This window comes from Symphalangus syndactylus, chromosome 4 (assembly GCF_028878055.3).
Source record: "Symphalangus syndactylus isolate Jambi chromosome 4, NHGRI_mSymSyn1-v2.1_pri, whole genome shotgun sequence".
NCBI lineage: Eukaryota > Metazoa > Chordata > Mammalia > Primates > Hylobatidae > Symphalangus > Symphalangus syndactylus.
The window spans coordinates 40286115-40311987 of record NC_072426.2 but is presented as its reverse complement, the minus strand read 5'-3'; the positions used below and the strand labels follow the sequence as shown (position 1 = coordinate 40311987).

Sequence of the window (25873 nt, the reverse complement as noted above, 5' to 3'; positions counted from 1 at the left end):
TAAAGCATGTAAAGACTCTATTCTGGACAGAGAATAAAATGGAAGCCCCAAAGCAACCTATTTGGCTACAGCTATGAATGTTTTGCCATTTAAGACCAAAAGTTCAATGTGAAAAGGGACGCTTTTCGGATGCCAGCTCCTGGCATAAACATATTAGACTTATTGGAACTGATCCCGTGGAACAGGCACAGTCTTAATGATTTCAGTCTTCTGGGAAAATGTCCTATTTTTTCCCATTAAGAGGCAAAAAAGTTATTCAGCACCAGTGTGTAAGCCACCAAAACATATTCTATGAGTTTCCTCCTGAAAGCTGCAAAGGATTTGAATTATATTCAGAGTAATCTTCCTGTCACGTGGCTGTTGGTTTTCTCATTTTCTATTCTTTTCTTCCTAAATAACCCTGATTAATTGAGACCCAGTATCTCATGTTTCAATGATTGTCTTCAAAAAAGAAACACTGGGGTTTGGGGAGCAGTTCTATGCAGTAGAGAAAGGCAGCCTTCTCAGACCGGTTCAATATGCTGAAATGCCATCAGATGCTTTTCAAGAGTATTTGGGGAAAAGATTGAGGCCTATTTTCAGAAAGACAATTGGCAGACCTTAAATGAAACAGATCTTTTGTAGAAAAATGCTGTGGCCTAATATATCCTGGCTCTGTGACTTAAGGCACACTGCTGGGGCAGCACCACAACACGCACACCTTCTAGAAAGGAAGGAGGGGAAGTAGGAAGGAAGGGAGGGAGGGAGGAGGAAAGGAAGGAAGAAAGGGAGGGAGCGAGGGAGGAAGGAAGGGAAGAAGGGAGGAAAGGAAGGAAGAGAGGGAGGGAGGAAGGAAGGAGGATAGGAAGGGAGGAAGGAAGGAGGAAAAGGAAGGGAGGGAGAGAGGAAGGGAGGAGGAAAGGAAGGGAGGAAGGAAGGGAGGAAGAAACGGAGGGAGGGAGGGAAGGAGGAAGGGAGGGAGGATCTAAAAGCCTGGTTATATTCCTTTCAGAATGACACCAATATAAGACCCTCCAGATGGAGCTACCTAATATAAAGCCAGGTCCAAATATTTAAGTATGGTGTTAGTCTATTTTGTCCTGAGGCACAATTTTTTTTAAGTCAAGGACACATCCACATGAGAAGGAGGATCACTCACGGCTGCACGTGATGCCAAATAACTACCGTATTACGGTGATTTTGCTTTAACATTTGTTAATTGAAGAGGCATTATGTTGTATCATTTTGCAATAGATAAATAATGGGATGTTAGGCCTCATGAAGGGTGGGTGGTGGGAGGAGGAAGAGAATCAAGAAAAATAACTAATGGGTACTAGGCTTTATACCTGAGTGATCAAATAGTCTGATGGAGAGAAAAAAAAATTTAAATAATGTATGTGTCTGAACTAGAGCTGATTATTTAAAATTTTTAAATTGCACCCTTTAAAAATTGACTTTGGGTCACTGCGCAATATCGTAATTCAATAAAGCATGTAAATCAATTGAGAGCAGCAAAAATGACACATTAACATGAAAACTAGCTGCATAACTCAGTATGTCTCAAGTCATACTCAGTCTGAATAAGCTGATTGAAAATAGTAAGCTTTACAGTGTCCTAAAATTAAATGACCTATAGCTATACTAGACTAGAATGGTGGGGGTGCCGGGGGGCATGCCAAAGATCAGATGCCAAAGGTCTTGTCATCTCAGAAACAACAACGAGGACTGAGACTGGTGGCAAGGCAGACCCTTGAATTAACTCTGTACTGAATCTATTAGCTGTGATTGGTCTTGACTAAGTTAGTGGCTCTTTCACCTTTGTGTGTTTCTTCATCTGGGCCTTAGAATAATATTATGCCATGACCAGAATAAGAAGTGAGTTGGTAGGCTTTGAGAAGGTCAGATGCTAACTAATAATGGCTAAATTATATTATTTTCCTAAATTGAAAGCGATTATTTTCTGAGCTTATAAAATTTGGTCTGATATGAAAGGAGCAGGGGCAGCCAGTATATCACGGTGGTTTAAAGCGAAGCTGGAAAAAATGCCCAGGCTCTGTAAGAATCATGTTCATGATTAATGCTGAGGCCACTGCCAGCAGGAAAGAGAGGGACTCCGACAGTCAGAGAGTGTGGTTGTATTTACAGTATATTGGCTTTGATTAATGTGCACACTCAGAGAAGTAATGTGTGGAAGGCAAGAAAGGACCTATTTTCAAATGTTGGTGCTGAGTACAGATTTCCCATGTGTCCAGAGAGGGTGTCAATGAATAGCGACTTTTAGTCTTTTGGTTTGCGGGGTGTGGGGGGGTGTTGGTGAGGAGGACATTGCAGGGATAACTTTCCCATGTATGAGGGAAGATAAAAATGGCTTTCCAGCACGGGGCAGTGGCTCACACCTGTAATCCCAGCACTTTGGGAGGCCGAGGCAGGGGGATCACGAGGTCAGGAGATCGAGACTATCCTGGCTAACACGGTGAAACCCCGTCTCTACTAAAAATACAAAAAAATTAGCCAGGCATGGTGGTGGGCGCCTGTAGTCCTAGCTACTTGGGAGGCTGAGGCAGGAGAATGGTGTGAACCCGGGAGGCAGAGCTTGCAGTGAGCTGAGATCACGCCACTGCACTCCAGCCTGGACAACAGAGCAAAACTCCCTCTCAAAAAAAAAAAAAAAAAAAAGACTTTCCCTGTGCATTCTTACTACTCATATGAGTCTGGAGAGTCACCACTGAGAAGTTTATCCCACATCTCACAGTTTCAATAAAGGGGATTACTAAGTAATTTTAACTATAATGTCGTCCCTAAGTGATGCTTTTAAGTATGCAGTATTTATATAGTATTTGAATGTCTTATGAAAACATGTACTAGGATTTTCAAGGTCCATGGGTGTCAAAGAGGAAATGAGCATATATAATAATCACTTGAAAAAAAAAAGTTCTCATCTACCCTAGAAGAGGTTTCCTTCTTCCTCTTGCCCCACACCAGAGCCTTATGTGCTTTCAGGGAGTATTTATATAATGTGTAACACCAGGAGAGGGAAAAAGCAGGTTAAACTTAATATGTAGTGTATGGGGGAAGGAGAGTAGCACCAGATACATAAAGTGTCTTCCCAGGTAATTCTGGTTCTCTCAGGTCTCCAAATTTTTCCAGGCCACCCCGCTTTGATATGAATTGTAAGTAAAGGAGCATACAGCTAGCAAATAATTAAGAACCAAGAACCTGACCCTTTCACTGGAAGTTGGAATAATATCGATCATATTAAAAAATAACTGGCAATCTAGAGAAATAATCACCATAACACTGTCAATTTATCCCAACTGACTGATTTGATTTAAATGCGGGAAAATCAATAGCTTCATCATAGGAGCTGATTCTGACTACTTGGTAGTGACTCTTGAGGACTATGTAGGCTAAATAATGGCTCTCCACGATGTCCACCTTCAAATTCCCAAAACCTGTGAAGAGAGGTTATTGTAAATCATCTGTATTGGTCCAATGATATTATAGGAGTCTTTTCAAGAACACAGAACAGAAAGGAGAAGGACATAAGTGGGATAACAGAAGCATACATTTTAGTGATATCCTTTGGAGATGAAAGAAGAAACCACAAGCCAAGGAATACAGGCAGCATCTAGAAGCTGAAAATGGTGAGAGAATGAATTAGCCTCTCAGAGCCTCTAGAAGGAACCAGCCCTGCTAATAACCTTCCCTTTAGCCTAGTGAAACTTACTTTGGACTTCTCAGTTCCACAAATATAAAATAATAAATGTGTATTGTCAACAAATTGGTTAATATTTGTTACAGCAGCGATAAGAAAGTAATGCAAGAATTGCATGAAGAAAAATTAGTGGAACAAGTAATACAGCAGTGATGCCAGTCATGAGTTATAGAGGGAACTGTAAGAATTAAAATGCATTCAACTACCAACTCTAGTTTTCCCTTAGGGTGTTGCAAGAATTTCATTGCCATTGGAAGAAAGAGCAGAGGAGAGTGGCAGTGTTTCGTAGACAGCTGTGCTCTTTAGATGTTATAGAAAACAAACTTAGTCAAAAAATAGGCTGAAGTCCTTAGAAGAACTTCTACCTAGAAACCACAATTTTCACTATGGTAAAGTTTCTCAGTTAACATTAATGGCTACTTTTGTTGGTTCTAGGGAACATCGGATGGTCGATCATGGACCCCCACAACTAGGTTACATATCTCTAGGAACCAAAAGTCCAACTGGGGGAGAAAAACCATAGTAATTCTCCCGCTTAGATATATCTCTTTTCAGACACAAGTAGATGGGAAAAAAAGGAAAAGAAAAAGATACATGCCAGATTTCTGATGAAAGAAATTCAACCAAAGAAAGGGCTATTTATTTTATAATCCTTGGGATTGGTCCAGGTAGACAGAGAATAATGTTTTAATCAGACCCATTTAGAACAACAGCTGGGAATATCTTTGTTTCTGTATATTTCTTTGCAATATATAAAACATTCCACTGATTCTGAGGTACCCGTCGAATTTCAGTGCTTTAAGATGCATACTGACATAAAACCTATGATGATGCTTTCACTGCATGATTTATTTTTAATTGGCTCTGAAAACATGGATTTAAACTCCTTGCTATTCAATTGAAACTGACCTGTATTCTTGTATGTTGGAGAAAAGTTAAGAAATGTTGAGTGTCTAAAATTCTGTTTTCTTGTTTATAGGACAAAGATAATAGATTTTAGGAGCAGAGTGGGCATGCAAAGCAGCATATGATGTGATGTGCACAATTATGGGCATATCCATGCTGTGAATGGCTGCCCTTAAATGTGTGTAGTGCAAAAGGTGTGCAGTTCTATGCAGCAGTGCTGGGTGTGAGAAGTGAGTTAGAAAAGTAAGCAATTGCAACAGTGCCTGGAACATTGTAAGCACATAATAACACAATAATGTTTGTTATTATGTATGTTTTCAGTACAAAATCACACACAAAAAATTAAATCTTCAGACTTATAAAGTCCTGGAGAAAATAGTCTGTTTTACTAAAAACAAAAATCAAAATTATTTGGTTTACTGATCTCTATTTTGCCCACAGTATAACAAAAAACAAACTTTGCCAAAGAAATTATTCATTCTAATTCTACCTTTGATTTCACCTATGGATTTCGTGGGTTTTTGTGGGTTTTTTTCCCCCTCCATGAAATTATTCTATGAATTCCATAATCTGTCTAGGATTTGTTACAACACTAACAGGTAAAGAGTAAATTGGGGTATTTGAGGACTGAAGAACAGAAAAAAAATTATGCCTAGGATTTCTTTAGAAAAGTAGTAGTGAATTTGAGGAAGGGAATTTCTTCTCTCTCTCTCTCTCCACATACACATACACACCACCACCACCACCACCACCACCAACAGCAGCAGCAACAGCATCAGTAATAAAGTATTTTCCCAGATTGATCTCCTAAAATATCTTGGAAATACACTCTATCCTTGTTTCATAAGCAAATGCAACACTGAATATGAAACACTATTATTATGCACAAAGTAGAATTCGTGTAATTTTTGTTTTTAATAATAGATCATCTAGATGGTGACAATTTCAAAATAAGAAATAAAATTGGTCTTGTGTCCAGGCAGAGTATATGTCATGTAATTACGTCTGTATTAGTGAAGCGCCTCAGTTCTTTCTCAGTTTTTCCCATCTACTTGATGACATTCAAAATTTCCTTTCACAAGGAACACAGCCTTTTGTTGCTGAAATTAAAATAAATAAAATATAGGATTTTAGCACCCCTGGGATCATGTGCAAAGGCAATGCTGTGAGTCCACAAAACCCTGTTTTCTTGTCTTTCCTGGACCAAATAAAATACATTTCCCAGCTTTCTTTGCAGTTATATGAGCCTTTGTATCTCAGTTCTAGAATATGGGTGGGAGTGATGTGTGTCAATTTCTATCCTGACCCCAGAAGTCTCCTGTGAGATCTATTCTCATTCCTTTCTGTTGTTGGATATCTGGATGCAGTGACTTGTGCAGAGGGTTCTGCAGCCTTAGGGGACAGGATATCTTGTAGATAGAAGGTACCTAGGTCCTTGAACAACTATGTGGTACATAGCCCACCACCCACAATTCGCCTGGACTATGATGTGAGAGTGGAATGAACTTTATTGTGTTAAGCTACTAAGACATTTTGATATTATAATAGCAGTTAGGCTACTCTGAATAATATGGAACAAGAGGAATAGAAAGGAGACAAATATATAAAATGTCAGACAAACATTTTCCCTCTGTCATGGAGCAATTCCTTTTTCAGACTTGAATCCCAAAAGTTCTTCAGGATACTAATTACTCAAGATGATTGCTAGCTGAGTATTCATTAGCTGATTTTCCGAGGATTTTCACAGGGTCCTCAAAACTTTGGAATGACACTTTACAAGAGAAAGTAACACCCAGAGGGAGAAATTTGCCTAATTAAAGTTTCATGTTTGAATAGTAGAAGAACAGCATGTCCTTGCTTGAGTCTATCTCTTTTCAACTTATCATTTTTGGTTGCTTCCATGATAATTGCTTTTTTTCTTTTTTATCTAATACAGAATTATTCTTGTAGAGCTAATTTATTTAATCCTAGGAAGTTATACTACCAAAAACATCTGTCACTAAGAATAAATAAATTCTGTATTAGGAGTTAAATAACAACTTTAAACGATAACAACTACACACAGAGAGAGTTTATGTGTGTATATATTTTATATTCCTTTTTTCTTAGTAAAAGAATATATGGACAAGGCTCTGCAAAGTACTACTGTCAGCAGCTGCAAGAAGGAACTCAATATAATCCATTCAGTTGATGTTATCTGGCAAGTACTGTAATTTTGGAATTTAAAAAAAGTGAAAAGGTGCTGATGCACCTTAAGAACAGTAAAAAATAAGTAAATAAAATGAAAAGGTAGATTTTTTATAAAATATAATTATTTGTAAAGGGAGAAGGAAAGAAAAAATGACATTCAATGAACATCTACTGTGTGTCAAATGTTGTGTAAAACATTTGATTTTCTATTCTTTACCATGTGACAAATGCCACAATTTTATTTTAATGAAGAGAAAATAAGCTTAGATCAGCAAAGTCAACTACTGAAGACTACATGGCTAATCAGTGGCAGTCCTGGGATGCAGACAACATTTATTTTTCAAGTCTGTATTCATTTCAATCTACTTTATCGCAGCACTAAATTTGAATGTTAGAAATAAAATGATTGTGTTTAAAGCTAAGACTCTCAGATAAAAGTTCCATTTGTTATATTATAAAAAAAAGTCAAAGTGCAATCTCCCATGTAGCATGGCACAAGGAATGGCTGAATTTGAGTGTAGTGTTCAGAACCCAGGGAGAAGGAGAGAGGGAGGAAGGGTAATGGGAATAAGAGACAGAAAGAAGTAATAATATCTCAAGAAAGAAACCCCAGTCCTGGTAGGCTACTGGGGCCATTTCAATCTCTTGTCATGACCCCCGAAATCTATGCAAAGTAGTATGTATATATTTTTTTATTTTACTGGGACAGAGATTTAGGCTGTATTCCTTGAGGCTACTATGTGTGACAAAGTCACTCTTGGTGGACCTCCCAACTACCCATCACCTATATTTAACCCTGGTCTTCAATCTGTTGCATTCATGGTAATGCCCATCAATGGCTAAGGTGATCTTCTAATATTTTAATTTTGAACTCAATATGTTTTATGGGAGGCAACATAGCATAGTTGTTAAAAGTGGACTCTGTAGCCATGTTCCCTGAGTTCAAATCCCATCTCCCATATTTACTACCTGTGAAACTTGGTCAAGCTATGTTTAACTTGTCTGTTTGTCAGTTTGCTCATCTGCAAAACAAGCGCAAGAGTAACTATAAACTTAAGATTATACTGATAAAACTAGTGTGTGTATAGCATAGTGTCTGGCAAACAGAAAATGCTAAATGTGCTCACTCTTAATTACAGAAGAAAATATATGCTACTATTGTTTTCATCTATGAAGTCAACCGCTATGTTATGGGACTTATTCTATATAAACATCAAATTAAAAAAGCATTAAGGAGGAAGTTTTTGATCTTTAATACTATTATGTTTTCAAAGATTTAGGGAATAAAAATGTAAATAATATAATTAAACTTTCTGTTTTGTTTTCACACAATAGCAGAAACTACCAAATCATGTCATAGATATTCACTGTCCCTAAAAAGACAAAATAACTCTATGAAAACATTTGGTATTTTTTGTTTTTAAACCATAGCCCTAGTTAATTGACCTGTTTCTAATCACCTGTACCATCTTCTTATTTCTCGTTTTAATCAAAAGAGAAAGGAGGAAGGAGATGAATGCCAGAAATGAGATGAGGTCAGGGATAGGGAAGAGAGTCAAGGATGGGGCAGTGTCAGAAATGGCTGGCAGGTTTATGCCAATCCAATAAATTTTCAAAGATATTCCTTTCACTTATCTGAATAAAATGTCCATGGTATTACCATCACTGGGTACAAAACAATTGTAGCCTTTTTCATTAGACTTTCTAACCCATAATGTTTTAAAATTATCTTTATTACATTTTACTTTAATTGACAAAATGTATATATTTATTGTGTACAAGATGATGTTTTGAAGTATGTATAAAAATGGAATGGCTAATTAACATATGCACTACCTCAGCTAGTTGCATGTGGCAGGCCCTCTACTTCAGAGCTTGATCTGCTTCTTGTTTTTTGATTATTATCGTAACTACTGTTTATTAAAGACTTCTGGCCTCTGATTTCTTTCTTTTTTTTTTTTGATTTTGAGAAGACTGTTTATTGATAGGAGAGTTGCAGCATTTTATTTTATTTTATTTTATTATTATTATACTTTAAGTTTTAGGGTACATGTGCACAATGTGTAGGTTTGTTACATATGTATACATATTTTCGATCTCTAACCCTTTCTACTCTAGGTCTGTTTCTGTAGGATCCAGTGCAATAATTTAAGATGCTATTGGCTGACAGGAGATCCCAAGAACCCATTATGGAAATGAAGGCAGCAAACAACCTTTGAATATATTTCCCAATTTAAAAAGCCTTCATTACATAGTACATTTCAGGCTGAGAATTTTAAAAATTTATCATAGTTTCAGTAATTGTAGAATCCTCTCGAAGTTTGGCATGATGTAGACTCATTTGTAAAATGTGTATTTTGTTTGGCATTCAGTAGGAAGCTTGCCAGGCAATACATTTAATTAAAAACATGAGGAAGAGAATAATTGTGGTTTGGCATAGTGTATTATCATTACTTTTAGGTTCTACATGTGCTTAAGATAGTGGTCTCCTAACAAGGTGTGCATTTAAAACTAGAGGTAATTTCCCTTTCATCAGTCCAGGGTTTTTAAACAGGGAAACAGTATTTTGAGGGGAAGGATACTTTAGCTGCTCTATAGATATAACACTGTCTATCATTTAAAAGATGAGAGTCTTAGCTGCTCTCCTTAGAAACAATCTTTGTCCATTGTTTAAGACCTTGAAAATTGATGCATTGCCTTTCAGGAGCTTAGACAACTTTATTTAAGTTTAACTTTCTCCAGAGATGCATTGAAATAATGAAATGCAATGCCTTTCTTGAACATAACCATGTACATAACATCTAGTCCTGCCTGATGTGTAAAGTAAATTTGATAAGAGCAACTCAAATATTGTAATGATTAATATTGATTTTTTTTTTTATTACAAAGCAACCTTTGTCAGCAGATTCAGAGAAAACGTGTGATGATAACCATCTATGAGACCAGGTTTTCATTGTGTTAGACGTGCTGTTTCATTTTTACAGGGAAACTTGCTAATAATGATTTTGAGAAGCACCATGGGAAAAAGGGCAATGAAAGGGCCTTTTTTGGCTTACAGGGCACAAGTATTTTAGGTTCAGGTTTTCAGGTATAGAGTTGTTTGATCATTTAGCTTTGCATGAATCTCCTCTGTCTTTTATCACTACTTAGTGCTATTCTTCTTAGTGAACAAAGACTTTCTTCTAATAACACATCTTATTGGATTTAATATTAGGGTGTCTATTCTCAAGGTCAGCTCAAGGCATAAATAAGACATGCACCAAGATTGTTTTCACTCCCTGTCTTTTCTTAAGCAACTGTATTTTGGCATTTCAGAATTTTTCTTTTCTCACTCTAACTAGTTTACTCCTTTTTCCCCTCCTCATTATCCCTCTTTCCTTTGAAGCATCAAAACAATTGCTTTAGTGAGCTGTTTCTTCAGGGCCCTATTCTCTGCTGGGACAAGGAACAGAAATCTAATAATTAAAACCCTGAAATTCAGTGTGGTAAGACTCAGTAGAGAGTTAGGAAATATGGAGAGAAGTGGTTTTAAATGAATGGAACAGCTACATTCATTCAGATAATCGTTCATTTATTTTTTTCAAAAAAGGGAAGATAGAAAAATGTCCCCTTATCATATTTCAGTCCAGCTGTACATCTTTAAAGAAAGGAGCTCTTGGTGAAAGGATCCAATTATATAGGTGTTTAGCTCCCTTTCACAGTAATGTGTCAAAAACAGTATGCATTTTTCTCATAGAAATGCTGTTCTTGTATCAAAATGGTCACTCACTCAGGAAACAAATGGAAAATTTCTCCAAAAATTAAAAGCACACTTCTTGCTTTTTTCCTACCTTGCAGAATCCTGAAATCAACACAACTTTTGTTCTGTGGCATTAGGAATCAAGATAACATGACTCCAGCTTTATATTATACTCAACTATTATGATATAGTTCTTTTTTTTTTTTTTTTTTTTTTTTTTTTTTTTTTTTTTTTTGAGACAGAGTTTCACTCTTGTTGCCCAGGCAGGAGTACAATACATGATCTCGGCTCACCACAACCTCTGCCTCCCGAGTTCAAGCGATTCTCCTGCCTCAGCTTCCTGGGTAGCTGGGATTACTGGCATGTACCACATGCCCAGCTAATTTTGTATTTTTAGTACAGATCGGGTTTCTCCATGTTGCTCAGGCTGGTCTTGAACTCCCGACCTCAGGTGATCCACCCATAACGGCTGGGATTACAGGCATGAGCCACTGCTCCCGGACGTTTTTCTTTTACTTAACAGCAAGTAAACAGATTCAGGGAGAACTGAGAGGGACAAAAATAAACCATGTAAGGAAGAATACATGAATGGTATTCTTGTAGGCCTCATTGACTTTCCGGTACTCTGAGTTTAGACTTCCCATCCTTTTCCTATAGGACAATTTCTTTCTTTCTGTCATGCTTAAATCATGATGTTTAAGTGGCATAACTTAGTAATGAGCAAACAAGATCAGATCAAAGGGTGGGAGGGGTAAGATCATGTAAAGGGACCCAGGCCACCACTCTCCACCTCCAGCTGTAGTATTCTGTTGGCTAACCCAAGATGTATATACCGATTGACCAGTGTGCAGCACCAGATTTTATATTTCACCAAAATTTGGCTGGATTATTTTAGATGAACAGATATTATGTCATTTCAGTACTTCTTATTAATTGTCCTCAGGCCTAATTCATTCTTTTCTGGATTTTTTTTTCACTCGTCTCAGCAATACTGTCAATATTTTCCTTTTAAGTGATGCTAGAATTAATGGATTTACTTAGGTAAGTCTTGGGGTAACTCCTCTTTCAAAGTGGGAGAACCACTATGAGACAAACAAGAAGATAAATTTAATTCATGTTTCCATGTAGAAGGCCTTAGATTACACGTTTCTTAGGCTTGGACTTTCCATGTTTGAATCACTTGTGGAGAATAGATAATGGGATAAAAACAAAACACAATTAATGGAAAGACTGTAAAAACAGATTAAAAAAATAAATATTGAAACAGGAGCTCCAAGATGGCTGACTAGAGGCATTCAGTAATTGCCTCCTCCACAAAGAAAAACTAAAATAGCAAGTACATAATCATACTTTGAATACAGCATCTAAGACAGAACACTGGAATTCAACAGAGGAGTGTCAGGAAACACCTGAGGCAAGAAAAACAACAGGGAAGCAAGGCAGCCAGCTTGGTCAGGATCACCTGGGAGCTTGGAGAGTCACCCCAGTGTGGGAAAATGGTAAATGCCCCAGCAGTCCACATTTCCATCATGGGCTCCTGCAACCCTGGTCACTGGAGAATTCCTTCACCCCTGCAGACCATAAGGCTGCCACAGGGAGCAGCCTGGATAGCATGTGATGGCATCGCTCCAGATAGGTAGCTTATGCTGGGTCCCATACACACCCTGAGTCCTAAGCAGTTGCAGCACAGTGTCATTTTGAGAATGTGGCCCAAACCAGACTGCATCTCTCCCTGGGGCCCAGCAGCCCCTGCATTCCTACATCCCTAGAACGCCACTGACATCTCCCTACATCCCTTATAGGACTGCAGTGGCATGAGAGTGATTAGACTCAGCAGAACAGCAGGGTCCTCAGCACTATAGAACACACAGCACCTTGCACCCCAGGTTATGGGTGGTGTAGCAGGCAAAGCAAGGTGCCCCTGGGACAAAGGGAGCCAAAGCATGTGCTCCCCAGAACTTGAAACTTGCCTGCCTGGGGCTGCTCCCACTGATAGCAACTCTGCCTCCTCAGCAATCCTCAACTTGCACATGTTCTGAAGACTGGCTCTCCCCACGGCTGCTGCTTCTGCCAATTCTGGACACTGAAGCATATACTTCCAAGAGCCTGAGAGTCAACTGGCTGCGGCTGCTGTCACTGAAAATAACCCCAATTCCCAGAAACAGGCTCACAGTGTACTTGCACGTGCCTTGAGGATGGATTCTCCCTGCTCATTGCTGCCATTGCTGCCACCATCCAGTACTTTACCAGGGGAGCCTAGGTTTCACTCTGGCCTGCCGATCGCATCCTATACCTGTGTGCACAATGGAGGGGGCCTAATGACAGGCTTGTCTGGCCTGGCAACGTCCCCCATGCCTGGGCACATTGTCTAGGGACCTGGGGATCATCTTGCCCCACCCACTACCACTGGTATCAGTGCAAGTATTTCAGGGGCCTAAGGGCAGGCCCACCCAGCTCATCACAGCCACCACTAACAGAAACATGTTTCATCTGTGAGCCCATGGGGTTGTCCTGTCACAGATATGGCCATTGCTCATGCCATGCATGCTACCCAGGAACTTAATGAACCACATGGCCCAACACTGCCACTGCCAGAACCCAAGAAAGCCACCCGGAGGTCCAAGAACTAGCCTTCTTAGACCTAATTACATCAGTGCCCATGCATGCTGCCTGTGGGCCCAAGGACAGGCATGCTTGGCCCACCACTGAGGGCTGAGGACCAACCCACCTGCAGTTCTCATCCCCTACAAAGCCTTACCACAGCCTGCACTAACAGCCACAGCCTAAGTGACAGAGGAAATCACAGACACCACTGAGGCTATTTACAGACAAATGAATCACATGGAGGCTATATTACTGCATGCACCCAGAATCAAAGCTAAAGTGTCCTATGAAACCAACACTACAGATAGATCTTCAGGACCTTCCCCTACAAAAGCCAATCCAAAAAAATAAAGAAGCGACTTACACCATATGCAAAGATATCAATGAAAGGACAAAAGAAACATTAAATGTCAAGGAAATATGCCACATCTAAAGAAACATAACAATTGTCCAGCAAGATATTACAATAAAAAAGAAATTAATGAAATGATGAAAAAAGAGTTCAGAGTAATAATATTAAAGAAGCTCAGTGAGATATAATAGAACACAGATAAAGAATGCAAAAACATCAGAAAACACAATTCAGAGCATAATGGGAAATTTACCAATGTGATAAGTATCATAAAAAAGAAACAAAAATTCTGGAACTAAGAATTCAATGAATGAAATACAAAATTCATGTGAGAGCTTCAACAACAGATTTTATTATGCACAAGAAATAATTTTATAGCAGGAATAAAGAATTTTTTAAATAACTTGGTCAGACAAAATAGAATAAATAATTTTTAAAAAAGATTGTACAAATCTGTGTAACATATGGGGCTCCATAAAGTAACCAAAGTTTCAAATTCTGGGTATTCCAGAAGTTGAAGAGAAGTCCAAAGCCATAGAAAATCTATTTAGTAAAATGATGCCTGGAAACTTAAAAGTCTTAGGAGGGATGTGAACATCCAGATTCAGAAAGCTTAAAGAGCCCCAAATAGATTCAACTCAAAAAGGTCTTGTTAAAGGCAAGTTATAGTTAAATTGTTGAAAGTCAAATACAAAGAAAGGATTTCTAAACACAGGAAGAGTATGATGTTAAGTCAAATATTAAGGAAACCTTATTAAAACTAACAGCAGATTTTTCAGCAGAAAAATTACAGATCAGGAGAGAACGAGATGATATATTCAGAGAGCTGGGAGGAGAAAAACCAAAAAAAAAAAATGTCAGTCAAGAACACTATACCCAGCAAAATTGATCCCTCAGTTATAAAAAAGAAATAAACTCTTTCCCAGACAAGCAAAAACTGAGGAAATTTATTACTTTCCTTTCTTTTCATGACTCCTTTAAAGGGTTCTTATATCTGAAAGTGCAAAGATGATATCTATTATCATGAAAACACAGGAAAGTATAAAACTTACTAGTAAACATACAAATGTAGAAACTACTCAAATGGTACAACTACAGAAAAACACCAAACCATAATGATAAACAATAAGAAAGAAAGGAACAAAGTATACACAAAATATCCAGAAAACAATTCACAAAATGACAGAAATAAGTCCTCACACATAAATAATAACCTTGAAGGTAAATGGATTAAATTTTGCTCTTAAAAGATATGGCGTGGTGACTCAGACCTTTAATCTCAGCACTTTGGGAGGCTAAGGCGGGCAGATCATGAGGTCAGGAGTTCAAGACCAGCCTGGCCAACATGGTGAAACCCTGTCTCTACTAAAAATACAAAAATTAACCAGGCATGGTGGCACATGCCTGTAATCCCAGCTACTCAGGAGGCTGAGGCGGGAGAATAGGTTGAATGCAGGAAGTAGAGGTTGCAGTGAGCCGAGATTGTGCCACTGCACTGCAGCCTGGGTGACAGAGCAAGACTCCATCTAAAAAAAAAAAAAAAAAAGATAGAGACTGGCTGAATGGATTTGAAAACAAAAACCAAAACCAAAAACAAGGACCACATGACCCAACTATCTACTGCCTCCAAGAAACTCACTTCACTTGTAAAGACATATAGAATGAAAGTAAAGGATTGAAAAAGATATTTTGTGCAAACAGAAACCAAAAGTGAGCATAAGTATCTCTATTTATATCTGATAAAACATATTTAAGTCAAAAACAGTAAAAAAGAGACAATGAAGGTCATTATATTAAAGATAAAAGGACGAATCCAGCAAGAGAATATAAAAATTATAAATACATAAGCACCCAATATGAAACCATCCAGATATATGAAGCAAATATTATTACATCAAAAGGGAGAGATGTACTCCAATGCAATAACAGTTGGAGACTTCAACCCTCAACTCTTAGCATTAGAAAGATCATCTAGACAGAAAATTTAAAAAGAAACATTGTATTTAAACTGCATTTTAGACCACATTGGCCTAAGAGGCCAATCTACACAACACTTTATTGAACAGTTGTAGAATATACATTTTTCCCATAAGCATATAGACATTCGTAGGATTGACCATATGTCAGGCAACAAAACAAATCTTAACAAATTTTTTAAAAGTTAATAGCATACCAAGTATCCTCTTATGCCACAATCAAATAAAACTAGACATAAATAAAAAGAGGAATTTTGGAAGCTGTACAAACACATAGAAATTAAACAACAATCTCCTAGACAAGCATCAAGTCAATGAAGAAATTAAGTAGGAAATCAAACAAGTTTCTGAAAAAGAAAATAAAAACACAAGATACCAAAACCTATAGGATAGAGCAAAAGCAGTGCTAAGAGGGAAGTTCATAGCAATAAATTCCTACAATAAAAAAGTAGAAAGTTTTCAAATAAATAATCTAATGATGCACATCAAGGAATTAGAAAAGCAAGAACAAGCTAAATTCAGAATTAGTAGAAGAAAAGAAGTAATAAAGATCAGAGCAGAACTAAATGATACAGAGACTAAAAAAATACGAAAGATCAACAAAGCAACAAGTTGGTTTTGTGAAAAGATAAAAAAATTAAATAACCTGCTAGCAAGACTAACCAAGAAAAGAGAGAATACCCAAATAAACAAAATTATGAATGTAAAAGGAGGCATTACAATTGACATCACAGAAATACAAAAGATCATCAGACACTATTATTAACAGTTAACATTTACAAACTGGAAAACATAGGGGAAATGAACAAATTCCTGGAATCACAAAACCTACCAAGATCAAGTGTGGAAGAAATAGAAAATCTGAACAGAACAATAATGCATAGTAGATTGAATCAGTAACAAAAAGACTCCCGAAAAAGAGAAGCCCAGAATTAGATCCTTTATTGCTGAATTCTACCAAAGTTACAAAGAATAACTAACATTGATTTTCCTCAAGCCATTCCACAAAACTGAAGAGGAGGGAATTCTCCCTATTTCATTTTATGAGGCAGCATTACCCTCATACCAAAACCAGAGAAGAACACAAGAAAGAAAGAAAACTACAAGTCAATATCCATGATGAACAAGACACAAAAACCCTCAACAAAATACTAGCAAAATGAATCAAACAGCACACCAAAAAGATAACACATGTTAATCAAGTGGGATTTATCCTTGGGATGCAAGGATGATTCAACATACACAAATCAATAAACGTGATACATCATATCAAAAGAATGAAAGATTTAAAAATGTGATCATCTCAATAAGCTCAGTAAAAGCATCTGATAAAATTCAAGATCTTTTCATGATGAAAACTCTCAAGAAAGTAGATTTAGAAGGAACATATCCCAATATAATAAAGGCCACATATTACAAACTCACAGCTAACATCATACTGATTGGAGCAAAGCTGAAAGCCTTACTATCAAGATCTGGAACAAGATGAGGATGCCCACTTTTATAACTCCCCTTCAGGATTCTAGTACTGAAGGTTATCAGCCAGAGCAATCAGGAAAAAGAAAGAAAAGGCATCCAAATTGGAAAAGGGGAGACCAAATTGTCCTTCTTTGCAACGAAATTATATTGAGAAAAACCTAAAGACTCCACCAAAACACTCTTAGATTTGAAAAATTAAAGAAAGTTGCAGAATACTAAATCAACATACAAAAATCAATAGCATTTTATACATCAGTCTGAACAATGTGCAAAAGAAATCAAGAGGCAATCCCATTTAAAATAGCTACAAAAAAAAAAAAAAAAAAAAAGCCTAGGAATAATTTTAACCAAACAAGGAACGACCTCTACAAACAAAACTCTAAAACACTGTTGGAAGAAATTGAACAAGACACAAAAAATAAAAAAATATATCTCATGCCCATAGATCAGAAGAATTAATATTGTCAAAATATCCATAATACCGAAAGAAATCTACATTTTCAGTGGAATTATATCAAAATATCAATGACATTCTCCACAGAAACAGAAGAAACAATCCTAAATGTTACATATTAATAGAACCACAAAAGTCCCCAAACAGCCAAAGCAATACTGAGGAAAAGAACAGGAAAAAGGACATAACACATCATACTACCTGGCTTCAAAACATATTATAAGGCTATAGTAACCAAAAAAGCATTGTATGAGCATAAGAATAGACACATGAACCAATGGAATGGAATAAAGAACACAGAAATAAATCCACACGTTTATAACCAACTGGTTTTCAACGAAGGTGGGAAGAACAGACACTGGGGAAAGGATGGCTCTTCAATAAATGGTGCTAGGAAAACAGGATAATCATACTCAGAAGAATGAAACTAGCCACCTATCTCTCACCATATACAAAAATCAAATCAAGATCAGCTAAAACCTAAATGTAAGATCCAAAATTATAAAACTACTTGAAGAAAACGTTGGGGAAATGCTTCAGGACATTGATGTAGATGAAGATTTTATGGCTATGACTTCAAAAGCACAGGCAAGATAAAAATAGGCAAATGGGACTATATTAAACTAAAAAGCTTCTGCACATCACAAGAAATAATCAACAGAGTAAAGAGCCTATTAAATAGTAGAAAATATTTAATATTTAAATTATTTAAATATTTAATATTTAAAAATATTTGCAAACTATTTCTCTAATAAGGGCCTAAAGTTCAGAGAATACATGGAACTAAAACAACTCAACAGGAGAAAATAATAATAATCCCATCAAAAAGCGGGCAAAGGACATGAACAGGCATTTCTCGAAAGAAGACAAATAACCAATAGGTATATGAAAACATGCTCAACATCACTAATTAGCTTGAAAACTCAAACCAAAACTACAATAAGGTATCATTTTACCCCAGTTAGAATGACTTTATTATTAAAAGGAAAAAAAGAAAACCCAGATACTGGCAAAGGTATGTTGAAAAGGGAACTCTTACGCACTGTTGATGGGAATGTATACTAGTACAGCCATTATGGAAAACAATATGGATATTTCTCAAAAAATTAAAAGTAGTACTAATGTATGATCTAGCAATATCACCCCTAAGTATTTATCCAAAGAAAAGGAAATCAGCGTATCAAAAGGATACCTGCACCCCTATTTTTATTGTAGTATTATTCACAATAGCAAAGATGTGAAATCAACCTAAGTGTTGGATAAATGGATAAATAAAATATGGCGTGTGTATATATATATATATACATATATATATATATACACACACACACACACACACACACATGCAATGAAACACTCAGCCATAAAAAAGAATTAAATCCTAACATTTATAACAACATGGATGAGCCTGGAGGACATTATGCTAAGTGAAATAAGTTAGACAAATATCACTTTCTCCTCCATATGTGAGAGCTAAAAACATTGCTCTCATGGAGGTGGAAAGTAAAATCATAGTTATCTGAGGCTTGGCATGGTGTTTGTTGGGGACTGGGGGGATAAGAGAGGTTGGTTAATGGGAGCAAACATACAGTTAGAAAGAACAATTCAAATGTTCAATAGTAGAGTAGGATGACTATAGTTAAAAACAATGTATTGAATATTTCAAAATAGCTAGAAGACTTCAAATATTTTCAACAAATACAAATAATACTTGACTGATGTGACAGATACCCTAAATACCATTACTTAATCATTACACATTCTATGCATGTACAAATAACAAAATAATACATGTACCCCATAAAAATGAATTTTACCATCAATAAATTTTTTTAAAGTAACTAAAATATAGCAACAGAAAAAATGTGAAATACTAAAACTAGGCCTGCTGATAAAAAATAAATCATTAGATACATACAATATCCAAAATATTATGATTCTCTCTAAAATCAGGAAAATACCTTTGCCTTGAGGTATCTAGGTCTATGAAGGGTATCTCTAGGCTGAGTTTTACTATAATAAACACCTGGGAATGAAGATCAACAAGGTCTTCATCTTCTCTGCAGTATTTCTTGACTTAACACGATAGGCTGGCATTAAAAAAAAATTAATACTGGAGTCTAATTGTGCTCTTTTCAAAATCAAAATATTAAAACCAACAGCCGGCCGGGCATGGCGGCTCACGCCTGTAATCCCAGTACTTTGGGAGGCCGAGGCGGGTGGATCACGAGGTCAATAAATCGAGACCATCCTGGCCAACATGGTGAAACCCCGTCTCTACTAAAAATACAAAAATTAGCCGGGCATGGTGGCGCGCGCCTGCAGCCCCAGCTACTCGGGACGCTGAGACTGGAAAATCGCTTGAACCCGAGAGGCAGAGGTTGCAGTGAGCCGAGACTGCGCCACTGCACTCAAGCTTGGCGACAGAGTGAGACTCAGTCTCAAAACAAACAAAACAAACAAACAAACAAACAAAAATAGCCATTCTTTGGGATGCAAATATTTTACATATGTGGATGGATGGATGGATAGATTAATGCGTTTTTTCGTGAACCACCATAGCTAACATATATTTTTTCATGAACACCACAGCTAACATATATTTTTTTTTTCCCCAGGGGCAAAGGACCATTAAAGCATACAACTGATGTGATCTATGCAGCGAAAATGATATCAGAATCAGGATCAAGGATGGATGTCCTTGCTCGGCAGATTGCTAATCAGGTGAGTTATTTACAAATGGACATCGTAAAAGTTCATGCTAATTGCTTTGACATTAGAACATTGATTTAGGCAAAGTTAAATTTCTACTCTACGCAACCATTTTTTCAAAATTATAATTGAATTTCTAATAGCATTATTAATACACTAGGTAATGGACGATTATAAGGAAGCTTAATTATTTCTTAGGGCAGATATTTTTAGCTTAAAACATACTCAAATTATTTCTAGTATCAGCTCTTCAGCATCAAATATACTCAATTTTAATCAATTGTAATTACAAAACCGAGTTTTGCTGTTGATACATTATATTTCTTTCTTTCTTTTTTGGTTATGTATTTTTAACATCTATTTTTATTATGTTTTATTTTTAATTGATATAATAATTGCATTTGTAGAGTACATATATTTCTATACATGTATACATTGTGTATTGATCAAATTAGGGAATGGGGATATACTATTCCTCATACATCTATCATTTCTTTGTTTTGAACACATTCAAAATCTTCTCATATAGCTATTTTAAAATACACAATAAATTATTAACTATAGTCAGCCTACTATGTTATAGAAGACTACAGTTTATTCCTCCTATATAACTGTATTTTTGTACCTTTATCCAACTTATTTTTATCTTCCCCTCTCCACTACTCTTCCCTGCCCCTGATAATCATTATTCTATTCATTAATTTTATGTTATCAACTTTTAAAACTCTCACATATGAGAACAGGTGGTACTTGTCTTTCTGTATCTGACTTATTTCACTTAACATAATGTCCTCCAGTCTCGGTCATGTTGCCACAAATGACAGGATTTCATTTTTCTTTGTGCTTGAATATTCCATTGTGTTTGTATACCACATTTTGTTTATCCATTCATTCATTGGTGGACAGTTAGATTCATTCTAACTAACTGATTGACAGATTGTGAACAAATGCTGCAGTACACATAGGAGTGCAGCTATCTCTTTGACATACTGACTTCCTTTTCTTTCAATAAATACCCAGTAATGGATTGCTGGATCATATGGTAGTTCTATTATTAGTTTATTATTATTAGTAGTAGTTTTTAAAGAAAACTCCTATTTTTCATAATGGCTGTACTAATTTACATTCCTACCAACAGGGTATAAGAGTCCCCCTTTCTCTACATTCTTGACAGAATTTATTTTTTGTTCTTTCAATTATAGCCATTTTAATTGGGTTAAGATGATATCTTATTGTGCTTTTGATTTGCATTTCCCTGTCGATTAATAATGTGGAACATTTTTTCATATACCTGTTGGCCATTTGTATGTCTTCTTTTGAGAGATGACTATTCAGATCATTTGCCTATTTTTAAATTTGTTTTATTCTTCTGTTGATTTGTCTTATGTATTCTGTATTTTAATCCCTTGTCAAATAGTACGAAAATATCTTCTATCATTCTATAGGTTGTCTTGTCACTCTGTTAATTGTTTTCTTTGCTGTGCAAAACTTTTTTAGTTTGATATAATCCCATGTGTTTATTTTTGCTTTTGTTGCCTGTGCCTTTGAGGTGTTAGCCATCAAATCTTTGCCAAAATCAGTGTCCTGAAGCCCTGTGTTTTCTTCTACTAGTTTTATAGTTTTGGATTTTATGCTAGGCCTTTATTTTGATTGGATTTTTCCATATGGTGAAAGGTAGTTTCATTTTTCTGCAATAGATATCCAATTTTCCCACTACTGTTTATTGACTATCCTTTTCTCAATGTGTGTTCTTGACACTTGTTCAAAATCAGTTGGCTATAAATACGTGAATTTATTTTTGGGTTCTCCATTCTTTCTAGTAGTCTATGTGTGGTTTTTTTTTTATGCCAGTACCATGCTGTTTTAGTTACTATATCTTTGTAACATATTTTGAAGCCAGGTAGTGTGATGTTTCCAGCTTTGCTGTTTTTCTCAGGATTGCTTTGGCTATTCAGGGTCTTTTGTTGTTCTATGTAAATTTTATGATTTTTTTCTCTATCTATGTAAAAAAATGTCATCGGTATTTTTCTATGGGTTACACTGAATCTGTATATTGCTTTGGACAGTATGGACATTTTAACAATATTAATTCTTTCAATACATGAACAGAGGATATCTTTTTTGTCTCCTTTTCAATTTCTTTTATCAATATTTTATAGTTTAATAGTAGGGATTTTTCACCTTTTTAGTTATATTGATTTCTAGGTGTTCTGTTTTTTGTAGCTATCAGAAATAGGATTGCTTGCCTGACTTCTTTTTTAGATTGTTCACTATTTGTGTGTAAAAATGCTGTTGATTTTTGTATGTTGATTTGATATCCTTCAACTTTATTGAATTTATCAAATCTAAGAGGTTTTTTTTTTGGTAGAGCCTTAAGTTTTTCTTTTTTTGTATATATATTTTTATTTTTCATTTTTGTGAGTACATGGTAGGTCTATATATGTATGGGGTACAGGAAATATTTTGACACAGGCATACAATGTGTAATAATCACATCAGGGTAAATAAGGTACAGGATTCACACTCAGAGTCAACTATCTAGAGACAAAATAAAAAGAAGTTTTAATTTTCACTTAGTAGTTTAGCAATAGCAATGTTTTATTACACTTTTGACATTTTCATGAATCAATCAGTAAAGACAAATGAGACAAGAATATATTTAATGAGAACAAAAATATAGTTAGATAGAATAAATGAGATCTAGTATTTGATAGCAAAACAGGGCAACTATAGCCAAAAGTAATTTATTATACGTTTAAAAATAACTAAAAGATATAATTGGATTGTTTGTAACACAAAGAAAGGTTTTTCTTAATATAAGACCATGTTATCTACAAAGTAGGACAATTTGACTTCCTCCTTTCCAATTTGGATACTCTGTATTTCTTTCTCTTAGCTAATGGTTCTAGCTAGGTCGTTCAGTTCTATGTTGAATAAAAATGATGACAGTGGGCAGCCTTGTCTTGTTTCAGATCTTACAGGAAAGGCTGTCAATTGTTTCTTTATTTTTGCTCTTCAAAAATCAATACATCTTAAAATGTTATAATGTTAGGTTTTCTGTGTCAACAATATATTCTAATATAATATTTAAAATTCAAAGAAAAATAGTATTTAGTAGAATACTAAAGATAATACTAAATAAATAAAATGCATAAAGTACATAATTAATATAGAGACTGGTGTTTATAAACATTTTGGTTTCCTTTTTTTAGATTTCTCATGTTTATTTCAGTATTTCTAAGCAGCTGCTAATCCTTAGAAATACTTTACACTTTAATTGAAAAATCTGTTGCTTTCATTAATGTGTTGAAATATTCAATTAATATTTCAGACTGAGGTATAGTATTATTTTGTGGCTTTTATATTATGTTCAACTTTATAGTACATATTTATTTCCCTTTGGGAAAAAAATGGGGATTTTTGCAACTATTTCATATTATTTCTTGCTTAAATAGTCATAGGGAAAGGTTTTGGGACTTCTTTTTATAATGATTACTATTGTTCACTATGTTTATACTCTTTCTTGGAAAATGAAGAACTGTCTCCTATTAAATATTGTATTTGTGGATATAAGGAATAAGAAACAAATAAAGACTAATTCTAATAAACTATTTAATAACATTCCTAATAATAAAGAACATACGTCTTTTCCTTGTTACTTTAATTATTATAAAATTTTATTAATCTTTTTTTAGTATTTAGTATTTACAGCTAAAACAAACTCTATCCTAATGTAAGTCAAAATTTCTGAGTTTGATTATGTGACTGAAGCCTATATATGACCATAGTTTTCTTTATTTTAGAATTTTATTGCATTCCCTTTTATGAGACATTAAATCTTAGTGAAATAAGTGAAACCATAGTACATGACACATATTTACATGTATTAATAACTTTTTAAATACTGAATGCTTCCTCCCATTTTTTTCTGTTTATTTTGAAACACCCAGTTTTCAAAGTTGACATAATTGTGTCACATTGAAGGTTTTTTTTCTTATATTGATAATCTTCTTTAATTGGATCAGGTTGCCTTGAAGTAGGTACTTTTATAACATGGCTTTATCAAATTATGTCATTGTTTTTAGCATTATTCAAATGGTATGGGAGAAAGCAAAAGTATCATCTTACCTCTGTATAGCTTTGACATTTTAAGAGAAGCTTAGAGAAGTAGTCACTGACTAATAAAGAATTACAGATGACTCTTTTTGGCCTTTTCCATTTCATACATAAAATAGTTTCAGATGAATTACTTTTGTTCTGAAGAAATATAGTTCTAAGTAATGAAAATTGAGAATGAAGAAACTGACTCAGTTATTACAGTGACCATCTAGGGAAGTTGTCTTTGAATGTGCTTCTGATGTTATTATTTGATAGATTAAGAAATTTTAGGCAGAAAATAATATCTGAAATTGATTATGGAATACAATTGAGTAATGTAAGCAACGTGATTTTCAGTGTCTATGTATATTATGAAAAAAATCTGCTGGAACATTGGTTGCTTTCTCTTTTGATCAATTTAATATTTCAAAAATAATACATTCTAGCTTTAGTTTTTGCTGGTGTGTCAGAAGGTCAAACACTAATTTCCATTCCAACTAACATTAGATTTCAAATTACATATATATTTAAATTATTTAAATGCATGTTTATGTATACATCATCTATTACATATATTATTAGACCAATTTAGTTACATTCTGTAAAGTTTCAGAGTTAAAGTTCACATGTAGAAAGAATGAAACAGAATTAGATGAGTTGATGCTTCTCATTCTGCTTGCTTGGTCTTTTTATTTTTATTTTTCACTTTCCCTTCCTTCATTGCTTTCTTGAAAGCATATTTATTGTGTATATGCCACATACAATTCACTACTCTGGCATTGGCATTAGCTAGTTAGAAAGAGAAGAACTAAAACCTTATGTTTAAATTTTTCCCAATCATTCAACATTTTTTAGACTTCAGAATTGTCTCAAAATGGCGGTCTCAAAAAAGGCTTAAATATGCCATCAAAGACATATTTAAGTCTTGTAGAATTTTAGCACAAATTTTGTCTCCTTTAGACAGTATCCTTGTATAAAACAAGATTGTTATAACTATTCTTACCTATAACAATTCTTAAAAATTTTGCTTGTGAATTAAACAGAATAAGTTGGAGAAGTAAAATATGAATCCAAGATTTCAGGCTTTCAGTACATATTTTTTTCTATTTCTGTACTCTACATTGCAATTAATCATATTAGCAGATATTCTAAATTAGATAAAGTAACACCTCATATGGTAAGGATAATGCACAAAAAGATTTCAAATAGTTATAGTAGTAGAATAACCTAGATAGGAAGGAGACAATAGGAGCCAAAATAAAATTAGCATCTGCTAAAAGTGTTTTTTCACCAGGAGAGAACAGTATTAGACTTTCTGACCCCTGGGTGATATTTAAGGAGCCTAATTACCTCCTCCTTGTAATTTTGCCAAAGCAAAGATATCAAGGCTAATAACTGGACATTCCCACCTAATTGTAACTGAACAAAATTAAAATGAACTTTTAGTGTTAAATACATTGACAGGTAGTTCTAGTTCAAGAGATGATTTTTAAAAAGCAAAGTAAAGAAGTATAAACCAAATCACAAAATGCACTCCATTATGAACAAAACAACCTACAAGTATAATTTATATTAATATTTTACAAAATATTCTTGGACGCTGGCCTCATTTGAATTATTTCATGTTGATATTATAAGAGGCAAAAAAATTATTTCAATGAAACTATAC

The 25873-nt window shown here is 35.1% G+C and overlaps 1 protein-coding gene across 5 annotated transcripts in view; it reads left to right on the top strand.

Annotated features, from left to right (window-relative positions):
• CTNNA3 (catenin alpha 3) overlaps positions 1–25873 on the top strand; it is a 1903490-nt gene that overhangs the window by 1805673 nt on the left and 71944 nt on the right. For all 5 annotated transcript variants that reach the window (XM_055274451.2, XM_063637177.1, XM_063637176.1 and 2 more), the window contains one exon: positions 20013–20118. In XM_055274451.2, coding sequence (XP_055130426.1) covers positions 20013–20118 — 106 coding nt within the window. The remainder of the gene's footprint in view (positions 1–20012; positions 20119–25873) is intronic.